Source organism: Vicugna pacos, chromosome 19 (genome assembly GCF_048564905.1).
Source record: "Vicugna pacos chromosome 19, VicPac4, whole genome shotgun sequence".
In the NCBI taxonomy this organism is placed as follows: domain Eukaryota; kingdom Metazoa; phylum Chordata; class Mammalia; order Artiodactyla; family Camelidae; genus Vicugna; species Vicugna pacos.
The window spans coordinates 37619877-37639508 of NC_133005.1; the positions used below are offsets into that span (position 1 = coordinate 37619877).

General features: G+C 45.1%; 2 protein-coding genes and 1 pseudogene across 6 annotated transcripts in view; 1 reads left to right on the forward strand and 2 right to left on the reverse strand.

Annotated features, from left to right (window-relative positions):
- ADNP (activity dependent neuroprotector homeobox) overlaps positions 1 to 2250 on the reverse strand; it is a 51351-nt gene extending 49101 nt beyond the window's left edge. For 2 of the 4 annotated variants that reach the window (XM_072944397.1, XM_072944398.1), the window contains exon 1: positions 1876 to 2247. In XM_072944397.1, coding sequence (XP_072800498.1) covers positions 1876 to 2036 — 161 coding nt within the window. In that variant the 5' untranslated portion in view covers positions 2037 to 2247. Of the gene's footprint in view, positions 1 to 1875 lie in introns of all 4 variants that reach the window. The other 2 variants (XM_072944389.1, XM_006206653.4) reach the window with 2 other exon arrangements.
- A 47-nt stretch (positions 2251 to 2297) lies between these two features.
- MOCS3 (molybdenum cofactor synthesis 3) lies at positions 2298 to 4768 on the forward strand. Its single transcript, XM_072944399.1, has one exon. It carries the CDS (start codon positions 2360 to 2362, stop codon positions 3725 to 3727), a length of 1368 nt encoding a protein of 455 aa, XP_072800500.1. The 5' UTR covers positions 2298 to 2359; the 3' UTR covers positions 3728 to 4768.
- Positions 4769 to 11367: 6599 nt separating this feature from the next.
- LOC140687314 (kxDL motif-containing protein 1 pseudogene) lies at positions 11368 to 12253 on the reverse strand (annotated as a pseudogene). Its single transcript, XR_012061516.1, has one exon. The product of XR_012061516.1 is annotated as a kxDL motif-containing protein 1 pseudogene (transcript).
- Between the last annotated feature and the right edge of the window lie 7379 nt (positions 12254 to 19632).

The following is a 19632-nucleotide window of genomic DNA, read 5'->3' on the forward strand; positions in this document are numbered from 1 at the left end:
AGCCGAATCCCCATAACACAACATTCTGTTTCCTCTTGGTCCAGCTTTAAGTAACATTTGAAAGGAAATCCACCAGGAAACGCATTCCAGTACTAAAGGCTTAAAAAAGTCAGCTCCAGCAAACCTGAAAGCAAAACCTAGCCTATCTATTCTCTAAGAGTAGACAGACAGACAGACAGACAGACAGACACACACACACACACACACACACACACACACACACACACAGTAGAAACAAAGACTTCAGCTTCCCAGAGTGCCGTAAATTTGGGCATGTTTTTACAAGCCAAAACAAGTTAAGATGTTGATTCCAGGTGATGTGCTGAGACATACTTCATAAACAAAGAGTCACTGATAAGTAAAATTACCCCCCTCTCCTACTTCAAAGCACCCACACCACCTGAGGGTGAGGTAGCTTAAAGGAATCAAGCTGACCTGACTTTAGACAATTGGAGTGCATCCGAAAATAAAATAGTGGTTTCCTTCATTATACTTCATTTTGATTAAAAAATATTCACCTAGAAACCACTGAAAGATAAACTGCACTACATTAAAAAAAATTGAATAGAGCAAAAAACACTGTATAATCAGAAGACAAACTCAAGCAAAATCAGCTACACGATAATTTCTCTAATTTGGGAAAAGCCCATAGAAGTCAAAATATAACTTAAAAAAAGAGGGAAAAAAGATGCATTAAAAAACTTCGAGGAACCATGTAGTGAAGATAATTATTTCATTCAAAGTATTATAATTAAAACAGCAATGTTTCCCACCAATTAGCATTTCCAACGATGTAAGTTTAATAAAACTCAGACTGGCTGGTTCGTGGAGAAACAGGCACTATCTGATGAATGCTGGAGAGTCCTAAGCCGGTATAATCTTTTGATAGCAATTTGGCAATAACTATAAATTTTAAGCACATCTCTGTCGACTCAGCAATTCCACCACAAAGACTCTATCCTAGTAAAACTATCACTGTGTTTGTTACAACAGTTATCTAACGAAGGACTACTTACTATGTGTCACACACTTTTCTAAATGCTGGAAAATACGCTGTGTTTGAACAAAGTCCCCGTTCTCATTTGAAAAGTCAAAAAATAAAAATTTTAAAAACTGGAAATAATCTGTGTTCACTGATATGACCCGGTTGGATAAATTATAACACAGCCATATGATATTACTAATTTTCAAAATAATTTGCGAAGCTTGTATGTGCTGATATGGAAAGATCTTCAAAGATTTACACATGATCCCATTGGTGTAACTGTAAAACAAGTTACATCGTACTCATGCCAAGATTTTCTGAAGTTTTTTTTAAAGTGGGTAACACTTCCAAATTCAAACTCCAAAACCTCCCAGTTTCTAACAATCACATCAAACATCCAACAGCAAATCTACCCTCTGCCCTGTCCGGAAAGGTTGTCCAGTCCAACAGTAGCTCCCTAATCAACAGAATCCAAACCTCATGCTTACATAAGCCCTCGACATGGGGGCGGGAGTAAGCCTGTTCGCGTAGAGCTCCGGCTCCTGCCGCAGATCCTGACCACCTAGAGGGAGGAATGAGGTCAGGCTGTCAGCCTCGCCCGAAGTAAAAGGGCGTCCAACCCTTCTAAGAAAAAGGCGGGGGGAGGAGTATCGGGGACTGCATAGCAAAGATAAAGGACTGTGTCACAAAGCCCAAGGGAAGGAATAAGACCCGAGAACCCCATAAGTATCCGCCTCTGCTTTCTTCGCAGGATGGCTTCCTCCCCAAGGATTCCGGCCGGAGGCGAAAAGAGAGGCCAGGCACGGCCAACTCGCGCAACCAACTGCCGACACCCAGGCCGGGGAAGCCAGCTCATCTCATTCCTCGGGGAGGGCGGCCAGGCGCGCTACCTCTCGGAGAAGCTCTTCACCAGCAGCCACACGATGAGCGGTAGGTTCTCGCGCTCGTTGTAGGTGGGCAAAAGCACCGAATACTTGTCCTGTCTCGCGGTACGCCCCTCCGGCTCCCGCCGAGACCTAGGAGAAGTACGACTTGCTTCCTTGGAGGCCATGGCGGAACTGCGCGAGACGCCGGAACCGGAATGACGTCAGTGCGGCGCGGGAAGGGGACGGGGCGGACTGTACCAAATCCGGGAGGAGCGGGATGGTCTGTCTGTTTGAGTTCTAGTCCTCCTAAGGCCCTCCGCATGGTGCCATTGGGAATAGTTAGGAGTTGTGTATCATTCAAGGTGAATCGGAGGGTTGCTTCGGAAATACATATCTATCAATCACCTTTTCCCAAGCTCCATAAAGTGTTTTAGTTTATCCCAGTCTCTAGAAGAGGAAAAGCCGGAAGCGGAAGTGCCTTTCATGACAACGTCCGGAAGAGGGTGCCATGGCTGTCAGGGAGGAGGTGCTTTCCTTGCAGGCAGAAGTTGCGCAGCGGGAGGAGGAGCTGAGTTCCCTGAAGCAGAGGCTGGCGGCGGCTCTTGTGGCGGAGCAGGAGTCAGAGCGATTGATTCCGGTGTCACCCCTGCCGCCGAAGGCTGCCCTGTCCCGCGATGAGATTCTGCGCTATAGCCGGCAGCTCGTACTGCCTGAGCTAGGTGTGCAGGGACAGCTGCGCCTGGCGACCGCGTCCGTGCTGGTCGTGGGCTGCGGGGGGCTCGGCTGTCCACTAGCACAGTACCTGGCGGCAGCCGGCATCGGCCGCCTGGGCCTCGTGGACTATGACGTAGTAGAAGTGAGCAACCTGGCCCGCCAAGTGCTTCATGGCGAGGCACTGGCTGGCCAGGCCAAGGTCTTTTCGGCCGCCGCCTCACTGCGCCGTCTCAATTCGGCAGTGGAGTGCGTGCCCTACGCCCAGGCGCTTACGCCAGCCACGGCGCTAGATCTCGTCCGCCGCTATGACGTGGTGGCTGACTGCTCCGACAACGTGCCTACTCGGTACCTGGTTAACGATGCATGTGTGCTAGCCGGCCGGCCTCTGGTGTCGGCCAGCGCTCTGCGCTTCGAGGGCCAAATCACAGTCTACCATTATGGTGGTGGGCCTTGCTATCGCTGCATATTCCCCCAACCGCCTCCAGCGGAGACGGTCACCAACTGCGCGGATGGCGGGGTGCTTGGTGTGGTGACTGGGGTCCTGGGCTGCCTGCAGGCGTTGGAAGTGTTGAAGATCGCTGCAGGTCTGGGCCCCTCGTACAGTGGCAGCCTGCTACTCTTCGATGCCCTCAGAGGACATTTCCGCTGTATTCAGCTCCGGAGACGCAGGCCGGACTGTGCAGCTTGCGGGGAGCGGCCCACTGTGACTGATCTGCAGGACTATGAAGACTTCTGTGGCTCCTCAGCCACAGATAAGTGCCGCTCCCTGCAATTGCTGACCCCAGAGGAGCGAGTTTCTGTCATCGACTATAAGCGACTTCTGGATTCTGGGTCACCCCATCTGTTGCTGGATGTCAGGCCTCAAGTGGAAGTGGACATCTGTCGTTTGCCTCACGCCCTGCACATCCCTTTGAAATATTTGGAACGGAGGGATGTGGAGAGCCTGAAACTCTTAGGAGAAGCAATCCAGGTAGGGAAGCAGGGCACCCAGGAAGGGGCCTCTCTTCCCATTTATGTGATTTGCAAACTGGGCAATGACTCGCAGAAAGCCGTGAAGATCCTGCAGTCCTTAACAGACTTAAACTCTGTAACAGTTCAGGATGTTGTGGGGGGCCTCATGGCCTGGGCTGCCAAAATCGATGGAACATTTCCACAGTACTGAGGTGGCTGGTAGAGTTAGACATGGGACAGAGTCAGTGAAAGATTGCCATGGCTTTTTTGTTTGTTTTGCATTTTCTTCAGTAATGTATGGGAGAGCCTGGGATTCTGCAGTATCTGTGAATACGTGAACTTATTTCTATAACGGGCTTTTAAGTTGTAATTTCTTGAATGGTGTAGTTATTAATGAGTTATAATACTGTTCCTGAGAACTGTCCTGTGTTTTCAGCACTTGGATGGTGTCCTGAAGAGGTGAGAAATAATGTCACAGGACTTTGTGTTTTGAACTGCAGATCATTTGCCTCTCCTGCTGTAATGTGTTTTTTTTCTGACCTCTCCCATGTAAAGGGCTCTTTAAATTGTCCATTTAATTCTTGGAAAGGTGTAGTAAACTTACTGATGTTACAGAATCCAAGCTCATACTGCTCGCTGCAGGACAAGCCAGTAAGTCTAGAGATGAGTTGTTGGGGCAAGGAATAATGACAATTTGGAAAGCCAGCAGACTGAAAAGTTTCCCAAAGAACTGTCTTACTTGTGTTAGAATTCAGGCTTCTGTATTAAAAGGGGAGGGGATATGATTGGTTGTTGCAAAGTTCTTGGTGTCAGGAATCCTTTGTTCTTTCAGCTGTCCTGTAGGTCAGGTCAGGATGTTCCTGTAAACCTTCAACAAGACAAACCTTATTCTCTGTTCTGAGACTTCTTCTCTCTATAGGAATGGGAAAATGTTACACCTTTATAGGTCAGAGCCTTGAGAATGGGTTGTCATGTATATTTCAGGCTACTGGCAACATTCTTAACTGGTAGCAAAAGCAATAGAATCCAAAGGTTAAAGTATCTAATGTGGAGTCAGATTTGCTCTTCTCTGGTACACCGAATTGATCATAGGTGGTTATACTTAAGATCAGTTTATTGTTTACTAAGACATTCTTTGGATATTCTTCAGATGATAGACTTATGTCCTAGAGAAATCAGTGTTTAAAATGTATGTTGTTAAAACATTAAAATTATCTGGGAAGTGGTCATTCTATTAAACATTTTGAATTAATATCCAAGTGAGGTATTTGCAGTCTACCAAGATAGAAATCACCTTTGTAGCCTGTCAGTTTCTTTTATAAATTGCTGGGTTTTTTTCTTATTAGCTTCAGAGTCCACCTTACATTATACACACATAAAAATTTCTAAACTGTACACTGTGGTTTGGCTTGTGTTGGAATCTTCAAGTCCAAGTCCCAACTTTCTGCCCTCCCCTGTCCTTTTTTCCCTATCCAGTTTGTTTTTGTTTTTTGTTTTTTTGTTTTTTTTTTTGGCTTTACTACAGTAAAGCCTACATTTGGCCAGGATGCCAAATGCAATATTGAATTGAAGTGCAATAGTGAACATTCTTCTCTCCTTCATGATTTCAGGTGAAAAACTTTGAATATTTGACCAATATTACTTGTTACTGCTTTACTGTAGATAAATATCCTGTATCAGACTCAATAAGTTTCTGTTTATAGTTTGATAAGAGTTTTCATTGAATTCATCAAATGCTTTTTCTGCACTTTTATATACTCTTATCTCCTGTTAATGTTGTGAATACATTGTTTTTTTTTTTTTTTTTACTGTGGCAAAAAAACACATGACATAAAATTCACCTTCCCAGTAGTCTCCATGTATATAATACTGTCAGCTACATGCACGTGCTGGGCAACAAATTCCAGAACACCCCATCCTGCATGACTGAGACTTTACACCCACCAAACAGCTCCCAACTCTCCCCTTTAAGTTGCTTTTGTTATTTGGATTTAATCTCTTCCAGCATTTTATAATAGTATAAAATGTAGATTTTTAAATGTTTATTTTCTTATTAAACAGCACTTTCATGAAATGGTAGTTATACTGCCCTACTTCCAACATATACAACAAAATTAAAAGCAACATTTTGGTATATGACTATATGTTAGTGGCAAATTGACAATCCATGCCATGTCAAAAGGGGGCCTCTATTGTCCAGCTGAGTGTTGTATGCAGCCCCATAATCGTCAGAAACCACAGATGTAAATGTGGAATCTTTGTATGTCTGACTACAGATTTTTTTTAAAGTTTAAAAGCATTGTGAGCCAGACAAAACCCTTTGCAGGTCAGAATCTGTCATTAGTTTGCAGTCTGATACTCTCGTTTTATTAGAAAAGGATAGTACAGTCAAACTGGGAATTAGGGTAGTCATCGCCTTTTGACAACATTGTAGCTCATTTCTGAATAACCGTGCTTATTGTGTCATAGGCCTTTCTCTGTTATAAAGGTGGAACAGGTCCCTTATGACGGTTTCTCCCAAGGAGAGTTGGAAGTAAGTGACAGACCTGGGGAGGAGAACAAACATGGCAGGCCTCCGCCTCACTTTTTATTCCTGGGACAAAAGCTGATTCTCACACATACCAACGGACATAGGAACTATTTCATACTGTAAAGGCTGATGTCCTGAAGTTAGGCGGTTTTTGTATTCCTACAAACCTGGTTGTCACTGGGACAGGCAACAGAAGCTGACCGTGACTGGTTAAGTGGGAAAAGGGCTTATTAAGGTGATATGAGGTGCTTTTGAGAATTTGGGGGACAAACTCAAAAGCTATCCTTCCAAGGAACGATGCCCCAGACCATGTACGGAACTGACGTGAGAACGCTGTCTATGCTCTGCTGCCCCATCGAGTACTAGAGGAAGCTGCCAGCATAGCCTCCCCCATAGCCTCCCCACCCCACTTCTCTCCAGAAAGCCCAGCAGTTCAGCCACAGCTCGGGGCAGAGAGCAGAGTTGCTTTACATTGGTCTTTTCTGAGTCAGTCTTACGAGGGTGTGTCTAGTAGGTAGACCATCGCGTGCCTTCATCCTAGCTACAAGAGTAGCTGGGAATTTGAGTTATGATGTCTACAAGAGGGAGCCAGAACTCATAATCTGGGATTTTTCTCCACTTAGTGGAAGATTTTTATTCTTTGAAATTTTGTTTTCTATGGCTAGGTTTTTACAGTCAGATGGGATTTGAACTTGATCACTTTTTTCCTTTTCATTTAACAAACATCAAGTATACTAGTTACCATTCTCAGCTCTGGGATAAAGATGAATAAGAGATATCCTACAGCTATGGAATTTACACCTAAATAGGAGTAGACAAGTCAACAAGTAAATTAGTGATAAATGCCACAAAAGAAACGAAACTGATGTAATGGGGTGGGGAAGGAGGAGCCATTTTGGGTAGATTAATTAGGAGAAACCTACGGAGCAAAGTTGACATTAAACCCCAAACCTGAATGGGGAAAAGAAGCCAATCAGATCTGGAAGAACATCTGATACTGGAAGAAAAACAGTGGGAAGACCCTAAGACAAACTTGTCATGCTCAGGAAACTGAAGAGGCAGGTTGGGTTGTGAACCACTGGGGGCAGTAGAACAAGGTGAAGTTTAGGGAGACAGGGAACATACCATGTAGGGTGTAGAATGTAATAGGAGTTTTTTATTCTAAGTAAAATAACAACTAACAATTGAGCAGTCCTGGTGATTTGCGATTCAAACCCAGGTGGTTTGGCTGAAGACCCATACTGCCCTAAGCAGTACGCTATGCTGTGTTCTCAGTGAGAGCTTTGTGACTGTGTATGTTTTCATTTTTGAAAAGCAGTCTCTGCCCTGATAACCATGGAATGGAAAAGCTTGTATTTCAGAAGCAATAGGAACGAACTGATGCATTTGGTTTACAGATCTCTCTCTAGGGAAGGAACCCTAGACCGAAATCCTTGGGAGCCCTCTGACACCAGTGTGTCATGTGGGCAATGTCCAGTTAACCCAGAGTCACTTTGATTAGGGAAAGTGAGAAAGTCTCAATGTCAGGGGCCACAGCTCGTAAATGAAATGGTGCCAAGGGGAGGGGGGCTAAACAAGGGCAGTGAGTCTCCTGAGAGTGTTCCCATGGGAGAGGAGGGCTTTTTTTTTCAAGCTTGTTTATTTTTAATTAGCTGTTCCCTCGCACAGCAGCAGAGGGTCCCCCCTCAGAGCCTGAGGTCAGGTACATGGCCCAGTTTGCTCTACCCAGGAGAAGATTACTTTCATAGGTTTTATTTTCTCAGGGTTCCATAGGTAACATGAGGTAGCCCTATCCAGGTAAAAGTAAAATCTCATCACTTGAAATCATGCATCTGCCTTAAGATTCAGGATAATTCTGGAGTCGGTTGGGAATATTAGGAAAACTAGCATAGTGCAGGAGTGGGAAGGGTTTTTGGAAATAAAATGGTAAAAGGGGTTAATTCATGCCTTTGATTTCTGAAGCACTCAAGATGTGAGAGAAAAGCTAATTAAACCAGCCCAGAATTTGGGTGATAAATAAGATACATACAGTTTACTGTAATTTACTATGAGATCCTACATATTGACACTGATTCTGGCTTCTAATCTTTAGTCCAATTATTCAGAATTTAAAAGACAACAAATTGTGATTTATCCAGCTGTTTCGTTCCTGACTTTTAATGCCATTTGTTGGACAGGTTGCTGAAGATAAAGAAAAAGGCTTATATCTTAGAATTTCCCTTCTTGGTGGCACCTTGGTTAAAAAGGTGCCAGAGTAGGGTGACATTGATGGAAGATGTTTTGGGCATAATTTTGTTTTTTGTTCTCTTGTTTTATTTTTTGATAGGGGGAGATAATTAGGTTTATTTACTTTAATGGCAGTACTGGGGATTGAACCCAGGACCCTGTACATGCAAGAAATCTACTCTACCACTGAGCTATAACCTCCCTGAGCATTTTTAATTAGTATTTTCCTTACCCAGTGCTTCCAGATGAGGGAGTACTGAAACGAATTGGAATTTAGCAGACCAAAGTTCAGGTGGGTTGAAGCAGTTGACTCTCAAGTACGAGAAAACCCCCAGGCAAGCCTGCTATGTGTAAGAGCCAAGAGAAGCAGTGCTCTTACAATCTTGATTTAGTCACCCTGGGTAAACTTGAGGTTGTTTACCCGAAAGCTCCCCACTCCCACCTTCCTCCCTGCTGGTAGGGCTGAACGTGGCAGAGTCCTTTCCTAGCCTCCCCTACAGTTTTTGAGGAACCTGTGCTTCTAAACAATTTCTTCCATCAAATACAGTTCAAATCCATCTCCTTCTCACTATCTCCACTGCTGCTCCCCTAATCAAGCCATCTCTCCATCAGAGGTATGGCTTTTAAGGAACACACACACACCGTCAATCACACCACTGAGTACCAAAAGTACGACTGCTCTTAAGTCTTGAGATAGAAGAGGTACCTGTGTACAGCAGGGACCGGACTACCAGCCTCGTGATATTTTTGTTAAGTATAGATGTCCTTTTGGTAGTCTTGAAATCTGTGAAGGAAAATAGGACTTTTAGATCACGTTTCTCTTACTGATGTAGTGAACAATAGTTATCTATTTTGCCCAGAGCGGAAAGGGATTTGCAGACTCAAAAACTCCAGGGGCTAAGCAAATGAGAAATGAGTAAAGGTGCTCGCTAGAATTGTGATGAAGTGGGAGTACCTGGCTCACTGAAATCTACTGCACAGCTGGCTCGCTTTGTCAGGCAGGAATGTGGGTACAGTGTTGACAGACCTATCAGTGTTTTAAGAAAATAGGAACATTTGAAGTTTTCTCTGAAATCTCCTAATTTTCAATGTCAAAAAAAATTTTTTAATTCTGAAACTGTTTACCAGTTGAAATAAACCCACAGGAGGCTGGATAAAGTCTTTAGGCTTAAACAGGAAAAACCAAACAAAAGAACCCAAAACACGTGGTTTGAGTTATTATCTTTGCACTTCAAAATTACATAAAAATAAAAAGTTTGAAAACAAAGCAAAAAAAAAATAGTGTATAAAGAAAGTGCAGGCGGGAGGGTAGAGCTCAGTGGTAGAGCACATGCTTAGCATGCAGGAGGTCCTGGGTTCAATCCCCAGTACCTCCTCCAAGAATAAATAAATAAATAAACCTAATTACCACCCCCCCAAAAAAACCAAAAAAAAATTTAAAAATGAAAATGCAATTCTTCCTTTCCATTACTAACTCTCATCCCTTCATTTCCCTCCCTACAGGTAATCTCTTGTAACCAGCCTTACACATGCATTTTGATACTTACACCTTTTGAAGACACATACCTGTATTTTTTTAAGTAGTCTATATTGCTGTTTCAGTTGCTCTCAGTTCACATAGCTCAGCCTCGATCTTTTAAATCAACATTTAGAATGCCATACACACGCTCTAAGTTTTCTTTAACCAGTTCCCCCACTGAAGGACGTTTAGGATTTTTACAGTCTTTTGCTGTTAGTAATAGTGCTTCAAAGAATGTTTTGATATTTATATCTTCATACAAATACATTCAACAGTAATGATAAAGTGCTTACTATGTCCCCAACATAGTTCTAGAGCCACCTGTCAGAGTGTACCTATAGGATGAATTCCTGAAAATGGAATTGTGTCAAAGACTGTATCTGCTCTAATTTTGAGTAAGCAGTGCCAAATCCCCTTTCTGAGGGGCTGTGTTCATGTATACTAACATGCCTGGGAAAGGCCGCTTCCCACCACCCTTGCCAGCGCTGTCTTTTCAAACTTTTAGATCTTTGCCAATCTGATGGGTTTTAGACTCTGCGTTATTTTACATTTTTTAGTACAAGTTTGAGCCATTTTTCATGTTTAAAGGTCTTTTCAAATAAAAAATTCTGTTTATTCTTTGCTTACTTTTTCTACTGAGCTGTGTACTCTTATTGATATGTATGATTAAGAAAGACCACTTAGGGTAAGCCAGTAAGAGAAAGAAAAATACCACGTGATATCACTCATATGTGGAATCTAAAAAAAAAAAAAGGACATCATGAAGTCATCTATAAAACAGAAACAGACTCACAGACATAGTAAACAATCTGATGGTTACCTGGGAAAGGGGGCGGGAAGGGATAAATTTGGGAATTTGAGATTTATAAATGTTAACCACTATATATAAAATAGATTTTAAAAAGTTTCTGTTGTATAGCACAGGGAACTATGTTCAATATCTTGTGATAATCTTTAATGAAAAAATATGAAAATGAACACATGTATGTATATGCATGACTGGGACACCATGCTGTACCCCAGAAATTGACACATAGTAATTGATGGTACTTCAATTAAAAAAAAAAAAAAGAACCACTTAGGGGAAAAAAATCTGTATTCTTTAGCAAAAGAGTTTGTTTTTTTGTTTGTTTGTTTATTTTTTAGTAACAGAGTCTTTTTATTGATAACTTCCCAACAGCATCTGTAAACATCAGGCACAAAAATATTGCACTGAACTCTGTTTTCCAAGGTGGCTCGGCTTGCTCCACGAAGGCCCCAGGAGAGGCCTGCTGGGCCCTCAGGGTACACACCTCTGGTCAGAGAAACGTGGGCCTTACCTCAGGCTCAGGGCTGAGTGGCTGGCTAAGCTGTCTTGAGCCTTCTACGACTATCTGAGAAACCTTGAGACTGGGGAAAGTATTTCATACTTTCACTGCAGGAAGGGGCAAGGAGACCAGAATTAGTGGGTAGAGCGGTGGACTGGGGTGAACTCAGACAGGACAACGCTTGTCCACCTTGAAGAAGTCCTGGCCAGGGTGTTGGGGCAGGGGGCAACTGGCTCCGGTCTCTGGGAACCTTTAAGTGTTGTTCAGAGCAGACCTCAGGCCTGGCTCTGGAAAAGCTCCCTTGTGCCCAACCCAGTGACTCCAGCTGGGCTGGACTCCCTGACTTGGCAGAGGGGTCGAGGAGAGATGTTCTTACAATGGGAATGCTAGATCCCAGGAATTCCATACCCCAGCAAGGGAGCCTTGTTCCCCAGGGAGCTCCAAATGACAAAACGGGGTGGCAAAGCTGACTGTCTCAAGGCAGAGTTACCTGCTGCCACCTCAGACATCTGGGGAGTGGTGCTGCTGCTGCCCTGAGACCCCACCAAGCTCCTGGGAGCAGGGCTACTCACCCGGCGTCTCCTCGTCATCTGTATGGCTGCAGACATTGATGGCAGGGGAGCTGGACCAGATATGGAACAGGTCCTCGAAGCCGGGGCTGAGGGAGGGTGAGACAGTGTTGGGGCTGGTGTCGCACGAGCCTGTGCTCTGTTCCGAGGTGGTAATTGTTGTTGTGGTGCTAAGTGGGATGGGGTCTTCATCCTCATCCTCCAGGAGGGACGCTTCTGGGATGTGGCTGAAGGCCTCCAGGTGCTGCCTGGCCAGCTTCCCTTTCAGTGTCCTGATCCTGTGGAAGATGCTCTTCAGGTCCCGTTTCATCTCCACCAGGGTCCTCGTGTGGTGCAGGAAGCGCTCACTCATCTGCTGCAGGCGGGCACTCAACAGGTTGTTGAAGTTCAGCAGTATCTCATTGGTCTTCTCAAAGCGGTCCAGCATGCTCTTCTGGGCCAGGATGATGGTGTTGACATCGTCTGCATCCACCATGCTCAGGATGCAGCTGCAGAAGACCCTCGAGGCCGAGTCCAGGGGGTCCATCTCTTCCTCCTCCTCCGTTGCCTGCACATCTGGTGGCCTTGCTCGTGCTTCCAGGATGGCAAAAGAGTTTTGAATTAATTCACTCTGCAGACATTTATTGAATGCCTACTGTGTTTCAGACACTGGCCAACTTCTATGGATACAAGATAATTAGGATATAGGGTTTGCCTACTAGGTGTTCCTATCTCAACTTCTTTCATGTAATTTACAGAGCCCTTGCTCACCTACATTATTTCATTTAATTCGTCAACAACTGAGATAAAGGTAACTATCTCTTGTCCATAGGTTCCTCTTATATGTTTGTTTGGTTTTTTTTTTGTCACCAACAATAGATTTCCCTGAAATAACTTAGTTGGCAGGGAGACTTGTTCTCAAAGTGGAATCCTTCTGTCACTAATGAGATCAGGCTCTCTGGTCCCTGTAGAGCATTTTAGAAAAGATTCTATTGCAGACTAGATGAATTTTTCAGCTGTTCCCAAGTATTTTACGTGTCTTGGTCATCATCAGAAACTTGGAGCCGTGGTGGGACATTGTGAGTGCAGTGAATTGCCACTATGAAGCTTGGATCCTGATGGGGTCAGACTCAGTTCAGTGCAGACTTTGGTCTATTTTTCAGAGTAGATGGTTGGAGTCAGGGCACTTGACACCTAGACCATTAGCTAAGCACAGATATTTCTGACACACATTCCTTATTCTCAATGCATGGGTTGCATAGACTGTTTCATGTAAGATTCTCTGTGTACATGTTTGTGGTACAATTTCACACTTGAGTTTCCTGATTTGAAAACAAGCATTTCATGTGAACTTGGCTTTCCTTGGTTGAATTTCTGAAAGCCAAATATACAGGGATAATGGCTTCAGCACTTAACACTTTTCCAGGTCCAAGGCAATTTTGCAGTTTCCGTATTAGAAGCTCCCACATGTAATAAGATGATATAAAAAGGAAAGTTGAACACAGCACTCAGGATATAATGACCTTGGCTGGGAGGAGAGAGGGGAAGGGAGAATAATGCGGTCAGACCCACAGTATTATCAAAGTCCTAGCTTTTGTTCAGTGGTGTGTTTGTGGCTAATAGTGCATTATTTAAAATAACTCACTAAATAAATAAAGCAGATCATGCACCACCAATAATAAGACTATATCACAAACCGATGATTGTAATTAATCCAGTTATGTGCACCTGAAATCCAAAGAAAAAGAGAAAAAAAGAAAGAAATGTCTGTTGAATTTGACCACCTTGAAAAATTAATCTATTGGGCTAAGATCACAAATCTGACATTATTAGCCTGCTAATAATAGGCTGCTTAACGGATGGTGCCCTAGTCTCTTTCACACTGTCACACTTCTCTTCATTGTTTTCAGTGAAAAGGAAGGCAGGCAGCATTCCTCCCTCCAGAAGTTGGCCTTTATTTTTGCTCCGTCTTCCAAAGAGCGACGTAAAAAGTTCTTTGGAGCATTTAATGGAAACAGCTTTATAGAAAATCTCTTAGGACCATTTAATTAATCAGCAGCCACTCTATGTTTTATCCTCATGGGCCCATTTCTTCTGTAGAGAAACATCTGCGCCTGTCTGGAGGCCTGGTAACCCTAACCCAGCACAAAGGCTCACGTTTCCAGTCTGCTTGCATCTACGCTGTTAGAGCTAGAACCTGAGACAACATGCAACAGGGAAGTCACTGAGGCCATGGCAGAGTAACACAACTGATTCATTCAGGAAATAGCTGATGGGCATTAGGAACAGGCAGGTGATGGGGCCTGGAACACAGCTGTGAACAAGACAGGCTCTGGTCCTGTCCAAACAAACTCACGTTCTAGTGGAGAAGAGAGATGACGTGTAATCAGATACACAGCCAGAAAACGTGATTCTGTGAAAAGGAGTAATGGCTGGGGTGGTGGCCAGAGAAGACCTCCAGTAAGGGGCCATTTAAGGTGAGAGGGCTGAAAGGGGAGCTGGGGAAAGAACATTCCAGGCAGTGGGAATGGCCAGTGCAAAGGCCCTGAGGCTGGAAAGATCATCCTGAGTTGGAAGAGCCAACAGGAGCCAGGTAGGGTTGGAGCAGAGTGAATGAGAGAGAAAGAGAGAGGTAGGCAGGGGTCAGATCGTTCAAGACATGGTGGGCTGTGGCAAAGAGTCTGGTTCTTATTCTAGGGGTGATGGAAAACCGTGGTCCTTGAGTTGTGCTTGTGTGCAGAGCTGAACAGGGATGCAGCAAGTTAATGCTGGGAGAGCAGCTCCCAGCCATCATTGGATGGATACATTCCCCCATCTTCTAGCCCCTGGCGTGAGACAACTCTGAGGTGTGTTTAGTCTCCCAAAGGGAAGACCCCAGCGGGTTCAAGCTCCGGCTGCCCACAGTGGCAACCTGCCCATAATATCTCCTTTCCCCTTCCCTGTCTCATTCCTTCAATCCTTTACCAGAGATTCCTAGGGTCACCTCCCAAACCATTGACTTGCACTCAGATTCTTGCACTCCCCCCGCCCCAAACTCTCCCTAGGACATGACACTCAGCAAGTCCCCAGGGAGCGTTTAAACAAACACCTCTGGCAGCTCAAACATAGGGAGAAAGACTGCCAGGGATGTTTGGGATTTCATTTCTTGTTTTTGTTTTTAAAAAAGGAGACGTAAAAAATATAAAGCATGTATTTGTCTTTGTGCAAGTGGGATTTTATCCGTTTGGACTGCACTATATTTTGTGCACTCCACAAATGCTGCAGTTCCTTGTACGTGCCAGATGCTGAAACGTTTTCTCCTCTGGAACTTCATTCTCGTGGCCCTTAGCACACAGAAGACACTTCCGCTGGGGCTCCTCCCCCGCCGAGTCTGGGCCCCCCAGCCACAAGTTTGCTTAGGAAGGCAGGAGCTGTCCTAACACTAACTTTCCCAGAAGCGAAATGGCCAGGCAGAAATAAATGCCCCTTCCTGCCCACTGCTGCTCTAGGCTGGATGCTGGAGACATCTGACAGTCAGCTAAAGACCAACCAATGACAGCCACCCAGAGAGGCAGATCGGCAACTCTCATAGGAGATGCGGGGTTTCACGTGGCTAACAAAAACGATGCTGGAAAACCACTTGAAACGCCGAAAGGTACTACATGAGGATTTGGCAGACAAAGAGAACAACGAGAAGATCCCCCTGGATGATGTGTCCAGAAGCACTTCTTTAGGAGAACAATGTGAAAACAATTAAGAGAGTTCTTTAGAAAAGTCGATGAGCCTTCATGTGGTTTCCAGAAGTGTCCAGAAATTATACTCCAGAAATTATATTTCCAGAAATGATCATCCTTCTATTTGGGCAAGAAAGTGAAATGAATGTTTCTTGGGCTAGGGAATCTTTTGTTGAAAATTTAGCCAAAAAAAAAAATCTATTCTTGAATTCTTGATCTGTTCCTTGTTCTAAGAATGAGGTCATGGTTTGCAATAACCTAACTTCCATTAAATAACATAATTTAAAAATTTATTTTGGAGTGGTTGTAGATGCACAGGAAGTCGCAAAAACATAACGTACAGGAACTCCACATACCCTCCCCCAGTTTCCCAAGTTTCTATCTTGCGTTACTAAAGCCACAATATCAAAACTAGGGAAATCACATCAATGCAATCTACGGTTTATTCACATTTCACCAGTTACACGTGCATTTGTGTGTGTGTGTGTGTAGCTCTATGCAGTTTCATCAAGTGTAGAGTCAGAGAACCACAGTCAAGATACAGAGCTATTCCATCACTACAAGGCTCCTTCCAGCCATGCTTTCATTACCACCTCCACCTCTCCCCATCTCTAATCCCGGCAACCACTAATAATTTTATTATTTTAAGAATGTTATGTAAATGGAATTATACAGTATATAACCTTTAGCAGTTGGCTCCTTTTTAGTCAAAATAATTCCCTTGAGCTCTGTAGTGGATTGAACAGTGTTTCCCCAAAAGGTAAATCTAAGTCCTGATCCTCAGAACCTGTGAATGGGGCCTTGTATGGAAATAGGGTCTTTGCAGATGGAATCAATTTAAGGATCTTGGGATGAGGTTATCCCGGACATGGGGTGGACCCTCAATCCTAGGACAGGAGTTCTTAGAAAAGAGATGGAGACTTGGAGTGCAGAGAGCCACAGAGGGGACGTCTACTTGAAGACAGGCAGAGACTGGAGGGGTGCAGCCGCAAGCCAAGAACTGCTGGCCAAGGACTTCCACCAGAGAGGCATGGGAGGATTCTCCCTCAGAGCTTCCAGAAGGATCCAAGCCTTCCAACGTCTTGTAGCAGATTTCTGGCCTCCAGAACCATGAGAATACATTTCTGCTTTTTTAAGCCACTAAACTCATGGTAATTGGTTACGGCCGTCCTGGGAAACCAGCACAAGGTCCATCCCAGTTGTTGCCTGTGTGTGTCAACAGTCCGTTCCTTTGTATTGCTGAGTGTTGTCCATGGTGTGGACTGCACTGCAGGGTTCCATTCATCTGGGCTATTGGGGCCATTATGAAAAAAGTTGCTGTGAATATAGACTTAGGTTTATAAATTTTACTTCCGTTTTTCAAGGTAAAGCCCGAAGCTATGCAGTCTGAAATTTCCCCCTTCGCTATTGACTTTGAAATTGGGCCCCCATTGTAAGCAGACTTAGCCTTTTTCTAGTGCTGGCTGTACTCGCTTCACTAGGGCCTGTTGCCCTCAGCTCATATGGCGATAAGATTGGCAGCCAGGTCGACTCAGCTTTTCGGATGGGAGCACAAGCTAAACTGGCCCGAATTAATGCAAAATGAAGGCCTGCCATGAATGGGTGGGGCTCAGAAACGCAGTGTGAAGGCCCTCACCCCGGCCCTCACCTTCTTACATCTGGGCTCACTGCTCCGTCCAGCTGACACGGCATATGGAGGGCCCAGAGAAAGGCCCACAGACCACACAGGGCACACTTGCTGCTTGACACACTTGAGGAGTTTGGAAGAATGTGCCGGCAGCCTCGGGAAGGCAGGCTATTGTATCCAGCGCTTACACAGGTCAGCTGAGGTTATAGTTCCTTCTATTCCTCAGCCCCCAGGGAGCCGCAGGCCCTCCATCCAGCTCCCTCCTTGCTCCTTGTCTTCCTCAAATACTTTTTGATCACCCTCTGTGCCAGCACTGGGGGTGCCGCCGTGAACGAGGTACACCCACGCTTTGCTCCCAAAGCCCATGTTGTCGTGGGAGAGACGCACTAAAAAACCAAGGCGCACAACCAGAGCCAGCCGCATCGTCTGCAGGGCTCCTGGTTCAAACACTGTGAAGAATTTCATGACGGAGGCAGCAGAACGTTAAACCATGTGTGGGAGATTTGGCAACGTCTGGACACATTTTGATTGTCACATCTGGGGATGAGCAGGGGAGTGGGTGGGTGGTATCTAGTGGGTACAGGTCGAGGATGCTGTTAGACATCCTATGATGCGCGGGAAAGACTCACAGCAAAGATTTATCAGACCCCAAATTTCAGTTGTGTCCAGGTTGAGAAATCCTGCTTCAGTCAATGACAACTTTGATACTGGCCAGAAAGAAAAAAAATGCAGAGGGGTTTATGTAAACATAACAGCCAGGGGATCTGCCTTGGTCTGGGGAAAGCATCTTGGAGGAAAGGCCCTTTGAGCTAAAACATGAATACTGCATATGAATTAGCCAAGCCCTGGAGGAGAAAAGGAGATGGCAGATGTTGGGGTCTTAGCGGGGAGTGGGGGGGGGTCAATTCTTAACATCCTTTTCTTCCCTAAGGAGATTCAAAACCAAGTGAGAACATTGTAAACTGACTATACTTCAATTAAAAAAAAAACAAACCCAAAACAACCAAATGAGATAGAGACATGTGATTTAGGGAAAAGAAGGTGAAAATTCTACGTTTATAACTAACAAAGCTACTTAGGGACTGTACTTAGGTTCCGCCAACCTTGCTAAATGTGCCATCCTTGTCCCCAACCCCACTCCACCCCCACCTTGCGCTTACTGCCCCAGCCCGAAGGCCCACCCCGAGGGGCAAAGATGCTCTACTGCTCACTAGAGTACGCCCCCCACAACCAATCTCAAAAAGAGACGGGAAGGGGCCAAGGGACATATGCCCTGTTCCTTCTCCCCAGTTCACCAGCTGCATGAATCAGTCATCCTCCCCGTGAGAGGAGAGGGTGCGTGAGGCTTAAGAGAAGCCACTATTGATGGGGACAAGCATTGCTAATTTTTTAAAGCTCACTCTCCCAGGGTCATCAGATTAAACTACAGGATGTCCAAGTAATTTTGTATTTCAGACTCATAACAAATAGATTTTTTTAGTTCAAGTATGTTCCAAAGATTGCACGGGGCTTACTTCCATTACAAGAGTATTTGTTGTTTATCTGAAATGCAGAGTTACCTGGGGGCATCTTGTATTTTTATTTGCTGCATCTGGCAGCCCTGTGCTCCCACGTGATTCCCACTGACAGCCTAGGTTGAAGACCGCTGACCCAAGGAAACAGCAGGTGTGGGAAATAGGTGTCCTCTTCCCACTTTTGGTTCTTTCGACCCTGAAGCGTAACTATTAAGCCGGTGGACAACCGGGAGTAGCTGTCCCCAGGAGGGGATAACAGTCTTTCAGATCAGTCCTGGGCCTGCCTTCTGGAACCCAGGATCAGCCCGTGCTTCTGGTGGCTCCTCCTGGAATGAGTGGCTCAGCAGTGCGCTGGGAAAACCGCGTTCTTTAAGGCGACACAAAGTGGCTCGGTACTCCCCACTGGGAACGAACTATTTCTCTTCCCATCTCAAATTACATCCAGCTTTGAGATCCAACATGGCTTATCAGAGGTTCAGTAATAAGATTACATACACTCCCAGAATAAAAGCCAACAGTGCATTCCCTCATATTTGAATATAAAGTCTTTCTCTGATTCTCTGGGACAAATTCATGTCCACAGAGTCCTTGTAACTGAAAGAGCAAGTAAAAGTGAAGTCGAAAAGAATTCAAGCTGAGCTCAAAGGCACTTGCCCTTAATGAGTTGTAAGACCAAAGCCTTTAGGGTTCAGATTCATCTGCCCTAGGTTCTTATTCCGCTCAGACTCAGCTGGGAGGGGTCTTGTGATGATACCAGGTGGAGTAGAGGGGGTCCCTCTGCAGCCGTAGTCTGGGCTGTTTCCATCTGAACAGGGGCAGTTCCTTCAGGACCTCAGAGGCTGGATTTGTCTCCCGGGACCCTGTTTAAAGGACTAAAGAGGGCAGATGAAACGAAGGGATGGCAGCACCAGCCCTTGTCCACCACATCTTCTAAGGAAGCCACTTCCAGCCCTGAGTCCCCCCAAAGCAAAATCATACTCCCACAGCCACGTCCTGGTATAATCCTGGCCCGCATCATTGTTGCAAAGACAGCAGAGCGTAACACTGGTACCAGCTTCACCGGGACGCAAGGTAGTCGTGTGGGATGGCCACATGTCACAGCCAGGGAACATAAGCCCAGTCGGAACAGAAA

What these genes read in the sequence shown, in the direction of transcription:
- MOCS3 (XM_072944399.1), top strand. Translation starts at nt 2,360, where the DNA reads ATGGCTGTCAGGGAGGAGGTGCTTTCCTTGCAGGCAGAAGTTGCGCAG.